General features: G+C 48.8%; 1 protein-coding gene across 1 annotated transcript in view; it reads left to right on the top strand.

Moving 5' to 3' along the window:
* Nucleotides 1–290: 290 nt before the first annotated feature.
* Nucleotides 291–14,776, top strand: part of nbeaa (neurobeachin a) — a gene marked incomplete at both ends in the record, with an annotated part of 120,807 nt that continues 106,321 nt past the window's right edge. Inside the window, 1 exon segment of the mRNA XM_079737547.1 lies at nt 291–584. Within this exon segment, the coding sequence (XP_079593673.1) occupies nt 291–584 (294 nt within the window).

Genomic DNA, 14,776 nt, shown 5'->3' on the forward strand with positions numbered 1-14,776 from the left:
CAGAGCGAAAGATAGCAAGAGGCGTAGAAAAGCCCAGGCTATCGTTGTGCCAGCGTCGAGGTTCAGTCTATTTCACCGTCCCTATGAATTCTTATACACCTTCCGGAGGATAGGGAGAATTCGGGGGGGGATTTTAAATACCGTTTTGCTTTGTTTTTTTTTCCCCCGCTAGTCTCTTTCTCCCCACGCACCGTTGATGGTTTTTTGTGCACCATCACCAGACGTTTTGGCCGTAGAGCAGGTGTGAGGGACCGCGGCGACCGCTCCTCTCCTCCCGTTTCCAAGAGGAGATGTCGAGTGAGAAGCCGGTTTCAGCAGCACCACCACCAGGCTCGGCGTCGCTGACGGACAAGGCTAGAGAGCACCATCCCTCGGGTCCGGTGCAGCAGGTCGTCACCAGCACCGGCTCCACGACCGTAGGGGAGAGGATGGTGTCTTCCGCCGGCAATATGGTGCTCCCGGCCGGGGGGATGAACCCCGCCGTCCCGATAAGGAATATCCAAATGAAATTCGCCGTGTTGGTGGGCCTGATCCAAGTCGGGGAGGTTAGCAACAGAGACATCGTGGAGACGGTGCTGAACTTGGTGAGTCCAGAGCCGATCACCCCTCGGTAGAATTACACAATAGCGTTCATCGTGTCACCCCGGCAGAATCACTGCGCCCTACGCGGCTATGTTTTATTTACGATGCCTCACTGTGGCTTTCGGGAGGATGATGATGTCATGTGTTTGTTCAGAACACGGAGCCAGCTTTGCTTTTTTTTTGCTTTATTATCATCGGGGACGATAACGATCGTCACTTGTTCGTGATAGAGGGGATAACCTTCTTTTCTTTGCGTGTGTGTGTGTATGTGCAGCTAAACCAAAGCATGTGACCCCTTCCTTCCGCGGAAGGGGCAGGGTAGCCACCACCAGCCATTGTTGACTAAACGACCCCGTTTGTTGTCCAGGGCAGCCCCTCCACCACCACCAACTCCCACCACCCCCTGTAATCTGCAGAGAACTCGCCGGCGGTGTCTCTCTGAACTCAGTCCCGCTTGCGTTTCTTTAGCTTTTTAACGTCCAGCCCGACCGAGCGCGAGCCGTCCGTCCTGACCTCGTTCAGGCAGGTGCTGGTGCGCGTGGTGGTGGTGGTGGTGGCGCACGTCAGGGTTTATAAGCCGACGCGTTGACTCTCCCCCTCCCCACCGCCAACACCACCACGCTACGCACCGCACCGCCCCCCGCGCTCCGTCGTGCCGTCAAGCGGTTCGGTTTTTTGGGGGTTCCAACGCCGAATTCTGTCCGCACCGGGGGAAAATTTGGCATTGGAGAGCCCAAAAAAGGAACCAACCTATGGAACAAAGGCGGAGTAGCACGATGCTACTCGCCGCGACACACGGCGCAGGCCTGCTGAGGAAGGAGGGGGAGATCAGCGTGATGCAGGCCGCCTACTGCCATGGTTGGATGGAGGCCCAGGCGATTGCACCAAAATAGTGCATTTAGGCTGTCCCGCTGAGCGCAAGTTGAGACCTTTTTGGTGTATGTGTATGTATTAAAGAGACAGGGCCGACCTGCTTATCAGACACTGCAGTGCATGCATCGGATAGCCCCCCCCATCATCTGGATCCGTAGTCTATACACACCGGTACATAACACGGGCTGTTTAGTGTTCATCCAGCCGGGGTTATTTTTGCGTCAGTTGTGTCCGCAGTTATGAAAGAGTTGACCAAAATACGCACTAGGGCATATGTTAGGTCTGGTGGGCCACTGCGTTAAGACGAAAGGAAGGCTGTAGGGCTGCAGACTGTTCCCATCGCTCATACACCAACACAGGGACGGCAAACCACGCCGTCTGCTGCATGACGTTACACAGCTGACACGTGAATAATTTCATGTCTTGTCTTTATCTATTTCGTAATTGAATAGATCTGTTGTTTTTTTATAAATCGGTAGCCGAGGTGGACGCTGTTTTGAACCCCCCCCCCCCCTAAACAAACTAGAAAGCAACGCGATACTCATTGGGCATGTGGCCTATTTAGTTGAGATGCGTTGAGCAGAGCCGAGGTATAGCGGGGGTAAAGCGATTCTCTCCCGGCTAGCTATCGGAGCAGCAGGGAGCTCAGGTCGACTTATGTCGCCAATCGATTATCGGTGAGACATGGAAAACGGGTGGGGGGGGGGGGGGGCGACTTTGCTGGCTCATTGCGTCCTTGGTGTCTGGCACACACACACACACACACACACACACACACACACACACACACACACACACACACACACACACACACACGCTGCTGAGTGTGGGAGAGAGAGCAGGCCGCCTTAGTGCAACCTTGCACGGAGTCACTATGCATTAGAAGCAGGTGGTGGAGGAGAGAGAAGGGGGTTGAGGGAGAGAGAGAGAGAGAGAGGGTGGGGGAGGAGAGAGAGTGAGAACAAGAGAAAGGGGAGGTGTGTGTGTGTGTGTGTGTGTGGGGGGGCGGCAGGAGATGGAGGATGCTGCAGTGACAATGGACGGAGAGATCACCTGCTGATGCAGGGGGAGAGACAGTGGTCCCAACCTCCATGGTGGGTGCGTGCAGTGTAGGGGTTATACGTTTTGACCCCCCGAATGAAGACGATCATGTCCGCCCACCAGCCCCCCCCCCCCAGTTTCACCTTCCCCTCCTCGCCGCCTTTTATTGAACACATGTTTGTTTAGGTGGGCGTTTTTGGCTGTGAATCCCAGGCTGAAGCAGCACCATACCGGATCTGACCAGATCTCCCAGCCCCCCGCTTACAAATTACTCTCGTCCATCAGGCCCTGTGTGTGTGTGTGTGTATCCCAGTATGTGTGTGTGTGTGTGTGTGTCCCAGTATGTGTGTGTGTGTGTGTGTGTCCCAGTATGAGTGTGTATGTGTGTACGTGTGTGCGTGCGTACGTGTGAATACTATAGAGCATTAGATCTCTACCTCTAGTTGCTAAATCACCAATTGAACAATCCGTCCTAGTGCAGAGGCTGCCAATAGCAAAGCTTGTTAGGGGAATTCTATTGCCCTGCTCCTTAATTAAAAGGCCAGAGACGGAGTGGTGGTGTTGGTGGTGGTGGAGGATCTCAGTGGTCAGGTTCCTGCTACAATGAACCCACTGTGGATCCAAAACCCCTCATCCATTATGCTAGTTGACTGTAGGGGATCTCTGTATCTCTCTATGTCTCTGTCTGTCTGTCTGTCTGCCTGCCTGCCTGCCTGCCTGTCTGTCTGTCTGTCTGTCTGTCTGTCTGTCTGTCTGTCTGTCTGTCTGTCTGTCTGTCTGCCTGCCTGCCTGCCTGTCTGGCTGTCTCTGTCTTTCTCTCTCTGTGTCTCTCTCTCTGTCTCTCTCTCTCTGTGTCTCTGTGTCTCTCTCTCTGTCTCTCTCTCTCTGTGTCTCTGTGTCTCTCTCTGTGTCTCTCTCTCTGTCTCTCTCTCTCTGTGTCTCTGTGTCTCTCTCTGTGTCTCTCTCTCTGTCTCTCTCTCTCTCTCTCTCTGTGTCTCTGTGTCTCTCTCTCTGTCACTCTGTCTCTCTGTCTCTCGCTCCCCTTCTGTGTGTGTGTCTCTCGCTCCCCTTCTGTGTGTGTGTCTCTCGCTCCCCTTCTGTGTGTGTGTGTGTATTGATCGGGTCCCGCTGCGGAGGGGGGGGAACAGATGGCTTGTCAGTGGGATCAGATAAGGGGTCCAGGCCGACGGTTCAGGCGGCTGGACTGTGGGTCAGTGGGGGGGGGGGGGGGGGGGGGGGTGTTCCAAAGCCACTTTAGGCCCTGTTCCCAGTCCCTCAATTTGTGAGTAACGACCCGTCTGTTGTAATTAGAAGGAGATTAATTTGACACAACGTTATGTTATTTATTGTTTCAAAGGCAAATTAGAAAATGGTGTCGTTTGTGTGTTTTTGTGTTTGACAAGGGATGTCTTACAGGACGTTTGTGCGTGTTGCAAGTGTTGTTCCGGAATGATCTCTCCGCAGCAATGACGCGGCAACAATGAGTTAAGTGGATGCAACATGGGTGGAATAACAACACCATCAAACCCAGGAACTTTCCAGCCACTGGTTTTAATGAAGTCTTTGGAGGCCGCGTTGTGTTGACGCACACGCACCGCACATTGCAAAGTGTGTGCGCTCGAAACGCTGATCTCTGCAATTGGAGTTGAATTGTGCACACTGGCGTGCGGTGATCATTGTGATGATGATGATGATGATGATGATGATGATGGTGGTGGTGGTGTGAGGGGAGAGGGGAGGTAGGGATAAGTGGTTGCTCAGCTCTTACCTTGTTAAGGAGGCATCCCAGTTGTCGTGGCAACGAGGCTCTTTGATTCTGCCAGTTGACGCCAGTCCCGAGACCACCTCCTGTGGTTTACCTCTCCTGAAGTTCTTCACTCCTGCGGTTCTCTCTTTTTGTCTCTGTCTCCCACCTTCATCCGTCTTCATCGCGCGCGCACACACACACACACACACACACACACACACACACACACACACACACACACACACACACACACACACACACACACACACACACACACACACACACACACTCTTTCTATATCTGCCTTGAATCTGTCTCTCTGTTAGCCTCTTTCTGTCAGCCTCTGTCCCTTACTATAAACCTCACGATAACACCAATATGCCTTTTTCCAAAACAATGTGTGTCGGTGTGTCTTTGTCTTAAAGGCCTCTTTTTTCTCTTTGTCTGTCTTGTGGCTCTGCTTGATCTAATCTGGGTCTGAGTCACAACTCGCCAGGGCTGCTTATTTATAGACGTCTCTGTTCAAACATACACATAGAGCATCGGCTGCGCATGAGCTTGAAGGATGGCTCCATCTTATTAGCTCTCTAAGCTCGGTCGTACTCAATGGAAAGCAAGATAAACAAACGCAGAGTTTGGACAGTTGTGATTTCTATCCGGGCTGCTCGGGAGAAACTACCAGTCTCTCTGCAACGCTCCGAAAAAAAAAAAGAAGAGGAACCAGTTTTTTTTCTTTTGGGTCGAAGACAAAAATAGTCACGACATGCGTTCGGGTTTCAGGAATAAATGTGATGTTCTTTGTCGTTTTATTCGGCTTGACGTGTTGTAGGGCCTGCCCCACCGCCTGCACGCTGTGATCTGATGCCATCGGGGACAACCCCGGTTGGCAAGAAGAAAGCCAAGCTGTTGACAGTGGTAGTGGTCGGGGGTGGGCGTAAGGCCACCCTTGTGGGTGGGTGCTGCTGAGTTGCTGTCTCCCTCGCTGCACTTCACCATCGCTGAAGTCCCTGCAACCCAAGTCCGCCGCGCGAAGCCAGCGAAACATATGGACACACACACACACACACACACACACGCACATACGCACACGTATTCGCACACACATTTACACAGGCAAACACAGACACACGCACACAACACGTGTACGCATGCACACAGACGCATACATGTTCACATATACAATTACACACGCATATATACATGCACAAACACACAGACAGACCGACTCACACTTGAGGTGATGACAGCCTTTAAAACTGTAATGCAACATGTTTGACATGTTTTAACTTTACACTATAATACAGTTCCTTATGTGATTCAAAAAACTAAAATAGCATTGTATGAAAAAAAAGAAATTCTTGTTCTCTTACAGATCTCCAAATTATCAGTTGGGTAAGAGCTGTAGTGCATGTTTATTATAATACTGTATTATGCTATTATTCATTAATAATGACTCATGCAATTGATTTATCAATAGACTTTAAAATGAGAGCAAAACAGTTAAGTGTTGTCTTTTTTTCTTACATTGGATGTGCTCTGCAAGGGGCTGAAAAAGCAATTCCAAAATTAAACGTATCAATAATACATGAAGGCAGCCGTGACTATTAATACATGCAAGTCAGTTTGCATTGGCTGGATTCCAGGGACTAATTGAGATCTCCCTCGTTTGGATCGTTGAACATCAGGATAGTGAGGAACAAACAAGCCCTGTTGTTTGGGGACAATGGACCTGACAAAGAAAGAGCTTGAGCGGTTCGGAGATCATGTCCTCATTCAATCTGAGATTGACACCTCCCCGGACTTGTTTGATTGTTGTTGCGTGTAAAATAGTAATGATATGGCCTGCTTGTACGCGGCTCGCTCCAGGGCACTCTTCAGCTCGTTGCAGAGGGAGAATAAAACTGGACGAATGGATGGTTGTCCTGGGTCTCTGATTTATGCTATGAATTTGCTGCATTAAAGGAGAGAGGGAGAGAGAGATCTCCGTATAATGGTGGCCAACCACAAAAAGCAACAGTTCTAAAATTCATTACACGGGGCTGACCTAGAACTCTTACTACATACCCCATCACACTCACACACACTTTGCCTAATGTGGTCGGGAAGAAGATTTTCTCACCACAAGGTTACTGGTGATTTGATTATCTATCACCCGGCAGGATACCATGAGAAAGGCGGAGAGGTAGAGCGCCATACAGGGGGAGAAAGAGCGAGACCTTGGTAAGGCTCCAGCAGACAGGTGGAGAGATGGAGACGGGATGGAGGGAATAGTGTCGTCATGCTAGGAGGAGAAAATGGCCTGCTGTGAGTGTTTGTGTGTGAGAGAGTGAGAGACTGGTGGACGCACACGCACACGCACACGCACACACTTGCCCAGCAGCATAGTGCTCCTCTCTCACTAATGGTACCGGGCCACGAAAAGAGCCAATAGGTTTCCTCAGGCTCCAATGAGGTTACTGCCTCCCCCAACCCCCCCCCCCACCCTCTGTCCCAGCCTCCCATGGAGCCTCGACATGCTGGGCACGTTGCTCTGTCTCTGCCTTCCTGGAAGCCCTGAGCCCCGGGTGAGGATCTCCCCAGGGGGTCCACCGGGACACTGCGGAGTACGTGAAGGGCCACCGGGGACGAGAGTCAGAGGATCAAGGTTTACAAAATAAAAGCCCTCCCCTGTGTTCTGACTGAGGCCTGTGTTTTGAGGTATACAGTATGTGGCCCGCGGAAATGGAAAATGACAGTAGGGCTTCAGCCGACAAGCTGGCAGACAGTCCATTATTGTGTGGAGGCTTATTGCATGTGACAGCTGTAAACCAATCACATGTGGAGGCCGGAACGCTCGCCCCCCCCCCCCTTCCCATCTCATCACCCTCCATCTCGACATCTGTCTATTGATGAATGACCCGTTATTGATTCGGAATCATTGATGAATAATCATGCTAATTGAATTGTTGTGTTGAGGAGGCGACGTCTGGAGAATTAATGAATAATTAATGTTGATTAATAGTTTGAGTGTTTACCTAGCAGGCGCTTTTCATTTCTAAACGTGTGGTCTCTACCAGTGGCACCAGAACAGCTGTGTTCTTTGTTTGATTCACTTAGCAATAGCAGTGTGATTAAGACATTAAAAGAAGGGGCAGATTCCAATAGAAAGCTCCAGGAAAAGACGATATTCGTGTCCAAACACATACACCATGAACAGTCTCCCGATAGGTACCGCCAAAGCCCACACATATCAATGACATATTGATATATTATCTACGAGGCACTCGCTTAATAAGGAAATGAACCGCCGTCTCTGAATTTCAATCATCTCGTATCCTTCGGAAAAACTACCATGCTGCTGTTTTGTGTGTGTGTGTGTGTGTGTGTGTGTGTGTGTGTGTGTGTGTGTGTGTGTGTGTGTGTGTGTGTGTGTGTGTGTGTGTGTGTGTGTGTGTGTGTGTGTGTGTGTGTGTGTGGACAAAAAGTCAATATTTGTCACTCAAATCTCTTTTCTAAAAAAAGCCTAAGGGTGTTCCTGGAGTGGGCCTTGGGTGGCTGGGAGCTAAAAGGCTTGGGTTGACTGTTAAACCGTCTTCTGTTATCTGCAAATTAGCTGTGGATGAAAGGAAAACCCAGATGTCAAGGTGTCTCTGGAGTCCCCTTCGTCGGGTCTCTCTAAAATCAAGCCTCTCTTCGGGAATACCTCAGAGTCGTCAGCCCTTCTGGCTAAACTAATCTCGCCTTATAGAATTATCATACAAATTCAAAAAGACGTTCCCGGGAATTGAACAGGCGTGCGTGGCGGGCACGTTCTGCGAAGCGCCCTGGGGGTGTTCTTTAACACGATGTAAAGGAAACCTTTCCCGCCTGGTTTTATTTCGCCGGCAGCCTGATTCTGGCCAGGTATAAACCCCTCATGGTACATGAGAGCTCACAGCACCCTTTTGTATTGTACTCGAGAAGAATCAAGCGAGCCCTAGAGTGCGAATGAGAACACTCTCTTCTCTCCTCCATTGTATTCCTCCGATACAGCCGTGTTCCTCTGCCTTCCCTCAAACCTCTCCTGTCGCGTCCCTCCTCTGAGCGTACCTCTTCCTCTCTACGTCTTCACCTCCCGCTCATCCACATAACACACCACACTCCATTTGGTGGAAGCCGTTATCCGAGAGGGCTTTTTTTTTTAACAATACCGTGAGTGCAGTGCGTCGCGTCCATCCTTAGCACTGGAGGGTAGCAACGGGACTCGAACCACCTCACGCTGGCGGCAGCGGTAATGACATGCTTTGGCGGAGGCTGAGGAGGCTTTGAGGCTTTGAGGCTGAGGAGGCTTTGAGGCTAAGGAGGTCCAGGCTGGGTGATTCGTGATGGCGGTGACGAGGAGGCTAATCAGTGCTACCGCGCGGGTTGGCCTCTACCCTGGTTTAGTTTAACGCATCCCTGATCATCTCCCTCGACCGTATCTCACCGTGACGCCGGCGGTTTTCCCTCGGAGACCCTTTTGTTATCGTCCATTCCCCTTCGCGCGTCGCTGAACCCCAATGAATATTTAGATGATGAGTGCGTTAGGAGGTAAATAGGTTTAATCTTCTGAGATATTCAATATGTCGCCGGAAAACGACTGAGCTCAGTGGCCTCATTACCGCCCGGTAAAGACGGTCACGTTGACACACCGATGTGTGATAGCGCTCGTGGAAACGCCAGCACCTACAGCACCACTCCTTGTCTCCTCGAGGTGAACCCGCAAAGTAATGAACATGTGCCTACTGTACAGACCACAGTTTCACATCCAAGAATGTGTGATGTCCCAAATTGGGCTCCTGCTCTAGCTCCTCGGGCGACGTGAAGATGGGGCGCACAATAATCAAAGTCATGCTTCCACCAGAAAAAGGAAAGTATAAAGAACTTGCATTCAGGCGTTCCTGGCTGCTATTCCCAGGAGCGGCCTCAGATCGTCTGCCTGGGCTGTCTTTAACCAAGGCCTAGTCTCACCACTGAAGAGAGAGGGCTTCTGGATGTCTTGCAGAGGCAGTAGCCTATCTTATACCATCTTGTTTTCCTTAAATTCTCCCTTTATCATTTTGTTTTTGCAATGTATGGAACATTGCTTGTACGTAGTAATACCGTTTGTACCCTTTGAATCTATCCTTTTTTTGGTTGATGCGTGCGATCCCATTCTTTTCGTTTTCACTCTTTTAATCTTTTGATGTGAGCCACTTTAAATGATTAAAGGTGCCGTATAAACAACACATTTGTTAATCACGTTTAAGAGTTTTCTGGTTGAAGTCGATTTTGGTTTCAAAGGAGAAAACAGAAGATCAAAGCTTCCTTGCCTAATACTTTCCCCGGTTGCCGCCGTCGCGTATCCATACCCATCTCGCCTAGTGTTCGTCCGTCACTCAGGTACCCATGATGCAGCAGACAACAACCCTCTCTAAGGATAGAGCACAGTGTATTCTGTGGGCTCTGATGACCATGAGCAGACATAGATATAAGGTACAGAAGGCCGCGGTTCACTATTCCCATTGGCTGTCTACTCTGCCTCTTGCTCGTCTCATTGATAGAGTTGTATGTTTTTATATGGACGGTTATTCTTTGTGTGTGTGTGTGCGTGTGCATGCTGCAATATTGAGTAGTTATTGAAGTCTGACTAATAATTGGATGTTCACTTTCCACCGTAACCCGAAGACCTCCCTCACGTATGTTTTCCGAGGCTTTAAGAAGGAGTGAATTAGCAACGCCTTTGTGAACGGCTGTACTTCTTGTATTTTTCTTTATTTAATGCGTGTTCTGACCTGTGAAGTGAGGCGTAATTGAGGCTTTAGGAGCACGCTGAAGTCAGTGTTTGTGCATCAGGAGTAGGCTGGCGCACTTGTTGTGTATCAGTGGATGAAATGAAAAAGACCAGAATGGAACAAGCACTTCACTATTTGGAAGCGTGTGTGTGAGTACATTTCTCAGTCTAGCACCCCTCCAATATTTTAATCAACACATTATAAAAAGCTGCTTTGTGCTGTGTGTGTGTGTGTCTGTGTTAGTGCAGGTATGTGTTTGTATCTGTGTGTGTCCATTACATCAGTATCATCCCAGGGACATTTCAGTTTTTTTTGTTCAAGCAAATCTAGTTTTGCACATGCAGCATTGCTCCTGTGACACACACGCACACACGCACGTGCGCACGCACACACACACACACGCGCGCACACGCACACGCACACACACTCCTCTCCCTCTTTTCCTGTAGCCCACATCATTGCCTGGCAGGGGTGATTTTATATTCATGTTGGCCTATTTCTCTATCTCCCTTGGCACACACACACACACACACACACACACACACACACACACACACACACACACACACACACACACACACACACACACACATACAGTGCGTACGTATATACATCATTGTGACGAATATCTAACTCTGTAGCTCTTCATCACATTGTGCAGTGGCCAAAGGTTGATTAATCCAACTGCGTGTGTGTGTGTGTGTGTGTGTGTGTGTGTTTGTGTTCTGTTGCTTTCTGATCTGTTTTTTAATTCGTACACCTTCCTAACAAATCTGTTGTTCATGTCTTCTCTATTTGTGATTGTGTTATTGTTAATGGTATTCCGATCTCTCTCTCTCTCCCGTAAACCGAGACGCAGACCCCCCCCGGGGCCCCTCTGCTGATTCGGTAAATAAACAGGGAAAGTGAATCAACTCCTCTCTACATTCTGCCTGTGTCGCTCCAATCTGCGTCCAGTGTTGCCAGATTGGGCCAGAATTCCCCAGATTTCCCGCCCAATTTGGCAACACTGGCTGCAGCGCGCTGCAACCAGGGTTCTGGCCCAATCTGGCAACGCCGTCTGCGTGGCGTCGGCCACACCTGCTCTCTCCGGGCCGCCGCCGACCGGACGGACGGACGGACGCAGGTGACGGATCCCTCTGATTATTGCTCATTTAATCCCCTGTCCGTTAGGATTTGGAGATTTAGATTTAGCAGTGAGGGAGGGCGAGGGAAAAGGGGCTTTTATTGTGTGAAAAAGGCTTCCGTTATCAGAACGGATCAGTGGAAACGGGTCGGACTCGCCGCTTGTGTGTCGGTGGGCAAGGCGGAGATTCGGGGTCTCTATTGTCCCGGTGTATTTGGAGGGTGAAGTGCTGTGCCCCGGAGATGGTTGTGGGGGGAACGGGCTAAGCTCACGTTTTGTGTCTTGTGGCGAGAGTGGAAAAGACGAGATGAACAGAACTTGAACGTCAGTGTGTGAAATTAAAAGTGATTGGGGAAATGTTATAAGCCTAGCCTAACCTAGCCAAGTCTTTGGGTCCTCTCGTTCAAGGGGGTCCCCTTGAACGCTGGACGTTAAGAGTTAACAAGATGACGTTGGACGCCATCTTTGGGATAGGTAGAAAACAAACCAACCGGGATAAATGAGACGTCTGTGTTCCCTCTCACGATGGTTGGAGAAGTGTTTGTTCCTTCTACATCCCATGGTCATCAATCCATAGCATGACGTAGACGAATAGCAGCGTCCGTATTCTCTCCCCTCCTCCTCTCCTCCTCTCCTCCTCCCCACCTCCCCTCCTCTCCTTCCCTCCTCCTCTTATCCTCTCCTGCTCTATTCTTCTCCTCCCCTCCTCCTCTCCTCCCCTGCTCCTCTCCTCCTCTCCTCTCTGCTTTAGTCCGCAGGAACCAAATGAGAATGAACCGGCGTGCTATCGCTGTGGAGACGTTTGGGCTGTGCCATTATCAAAGATCACAAATGTATTTTCCAATCTGAGCTGGGTACCATATCAATATGGATACATATATAGGACAGATGGCCCCCTTTAATTTCCCAAGTGGTTCATTTGTCTGAGACTGGCTACGGCTGGATATTGATACATTAGTGATTGTGATATCGCAATATGGCTCGCAGAAGGATTAGAATTTGAATAACAATGAACTGCATTACAATTGTCTTGTCCTATTAGACCCGCTGAGTGGAGTTTTCTAGAAGCAGACGGATGATGTCACAGTTTCAACTGCGGTTATCGCCCCTCAAATTGTCGACCATTGAGCGTTGCAGCCGTTAATTTTCGCGATGAAAATGGAAATGACAGAAAATGCCGTCACATTATCGCTATTTGAGGTGTGTTGGAAGAGGAGTAATATTTTTCTACTTTGGTCCCGGCGCGAATTGAAATGCTAATTCTCGCTACTGCTGGTTGCTAAGGGCTCGTTCACACTTCATGAGACGTGGCCGCGATTACCGCAAACTGCCGCAGCGATCTGGGAGTGGCACTTCACGGCCCCGTTTGGTTCATGTTGGGAACTCATGTTGTCAGTCTATCTTCCGTCTCCACAGTTGCCTGGTAATCAGCCAGAATGCTACAATGCTCATGTTACACGGTAGTTAAGGTTTTCTCCCCCGTGGGCGTCTTCCGTTCAGCTTCGTGAATGGCCACCGGAGCGTGACGTCGGTTTGCGTTACTCCAAAAAGTTCTTTTTTTACCTGCATTTTTTTGCATCCGCATTAGGTCCCCACGCCGCAAGTTTGACCCCCCATTCAAATGATTGGTTTGGACTGGCAAGGCTTGGTCCAGTGGGAACGGGCCCTGATGTGGGTTGGTTAGTTCCTGCTCATGTTAAAGCTAGCTCCACAATACACACATGTACTAAGGTGCGTTTGCTTGTACCTGCTCATGTTGAGGATAGCTCCCCAACACAGACTTGAACTGAGGTGCGTTTGTTTTGTCTGTTGAGGCTAGCTTATGTGCTCTCCCCAACGCACACTTTTAGATTTTGTGGCACGCTTTTAGATTTTAAACCCTGTGTTCGGTCGGTGTTGGGGACCTTCTTCTCTGCGTCTCTGCGCCCGTGTTTCCGTAGCAACGTACAGGGCACTCGCTCATCACCACAACAACAAAACAAGTTTGTTTTCCTGAGCCCGAACCGCCTGCCAGAAATATTGAGAAGCGACAGCTTTGCATTAATTCTTTTTACGCCGCTGTTAAGGGGCTTACCCCCCCTCGTGTTCCCAAAGGGATGTGTTTGCGGGAAGATGCGGGAGAAACCTTAATTATTGAGGGTTTATGATTTATGGACTGTCCATATTTACTTTCCAGGAGAGTCTGAGTTGCGTTCCTTATTTCATTTTTCATTGATTATTCCTTCTATATTAGAAAGCCTGAACTTGGACCATTTTTCTACTGTGGTTTCGCTCCCGCTATGAAGATTTTCTCCTGCCACTCACTCGCTGGTGGTCTAGTGTTATATTTGTGATTAGCTTTGTATTTTCTTGACATTTTGAGGAAAAAGGCTATTTTTTAATATCTTTGGGGGTGGGATGCCGACATTTGACATTTGTTTATTATTATTTTATAGACAGTCTGCTCTGTTTTAGGTGTGTGTGTTTGTGTGGGTTTGTTTGTTTGTGTGTGTGTGTGTGTGTTGGTTCTCTGTGTTATGGTGATGGAATCTCGAAACTGCTTGAAACTCCTTACGTACCAACCATCAGCTGAGCTGCAGTAGAACAGTACTCTCTATTGTTCCCATCAGGTTGTGTGTTTTCTTTTTTTCTGTGTGTGCGCGCTCTTACATTAACGCCCAATCCTCTGAAGCACATGTACACAACAAAACAAACAGCTTAGCGATCCTGAGTGGAGGTTGATCGGACCCAAGCATGTTTTGATAGGCTTATCGATGACCGTTGACCTTTCCCTTGGCTATCCTTTGCCTGCCATGTGAGCCACATACACACACACACACACACACACACACACACACACACACACACACACACACACACACACACACACACACACACACACACACACACACACACACACACACACACACAACATCCATATACACACATTCATATACTCATACACACATTCATATACACACCTACACATTTATAAGCACTTGCAAACATGCACAAACACCAGGTCACATACACATCAATGATAAAGAAGGTAATAACCGAGAGGTCCTAAGTGTTGGAATGGGAATCCAATCTGCTATCATGAATTTAATTCTATAGACGAGTGAATCCATTAATCAAAGAAGTAGTCAATAGAACAACCGTTAACTAAAACAACCAATGCATCCCAAGCATGAGGCTTCTTCTTCTGTTGCTAATTCTATCTTTATAAAAGATTTCCCAGTCAATTTCGGGAAATGGGGAATATTCCCCTGTCGCCCTGGTTAACTCTGGACATTGCCATTATGATGAGAGCACATCCCATTACACCGGCGTCTTGTTGCCTTGGCAACAGGGCTCCAGGACCAGTGATGTCCGCTTCCTATTTCAGCCGCACGGATAACGTAACCGAACGGAGGAGTGAGATGTAAGATGGACACATCTTACATCGTCATTTCTGGTGACTCTTTAGTTTGCATTGTTTATGACCAACGTTGAAGAAATATTGATGATTGTGTTTGTAGCACCTGATGAAGCTTATCAATGATGATAATAACAATGATAATAACGACGATTGTTCTGTGATAATGGCACATGATCAATGATGATAATGATAATGATTATAATAATGATTATTCTGTGTTTTTAGCACCTGATGAG

This window comes from Pollachius pollachius (genome assembly GCF_949987615.1).
Source record: "Pollachius pollachius genome assembly, chromosome: 6".
Lineage (NCBI taxonomy): Eukaryota > Metazoa > Chordata > Actinopteri > Gadiformes > Gadidae > Pollachius > Pollachius pollachius.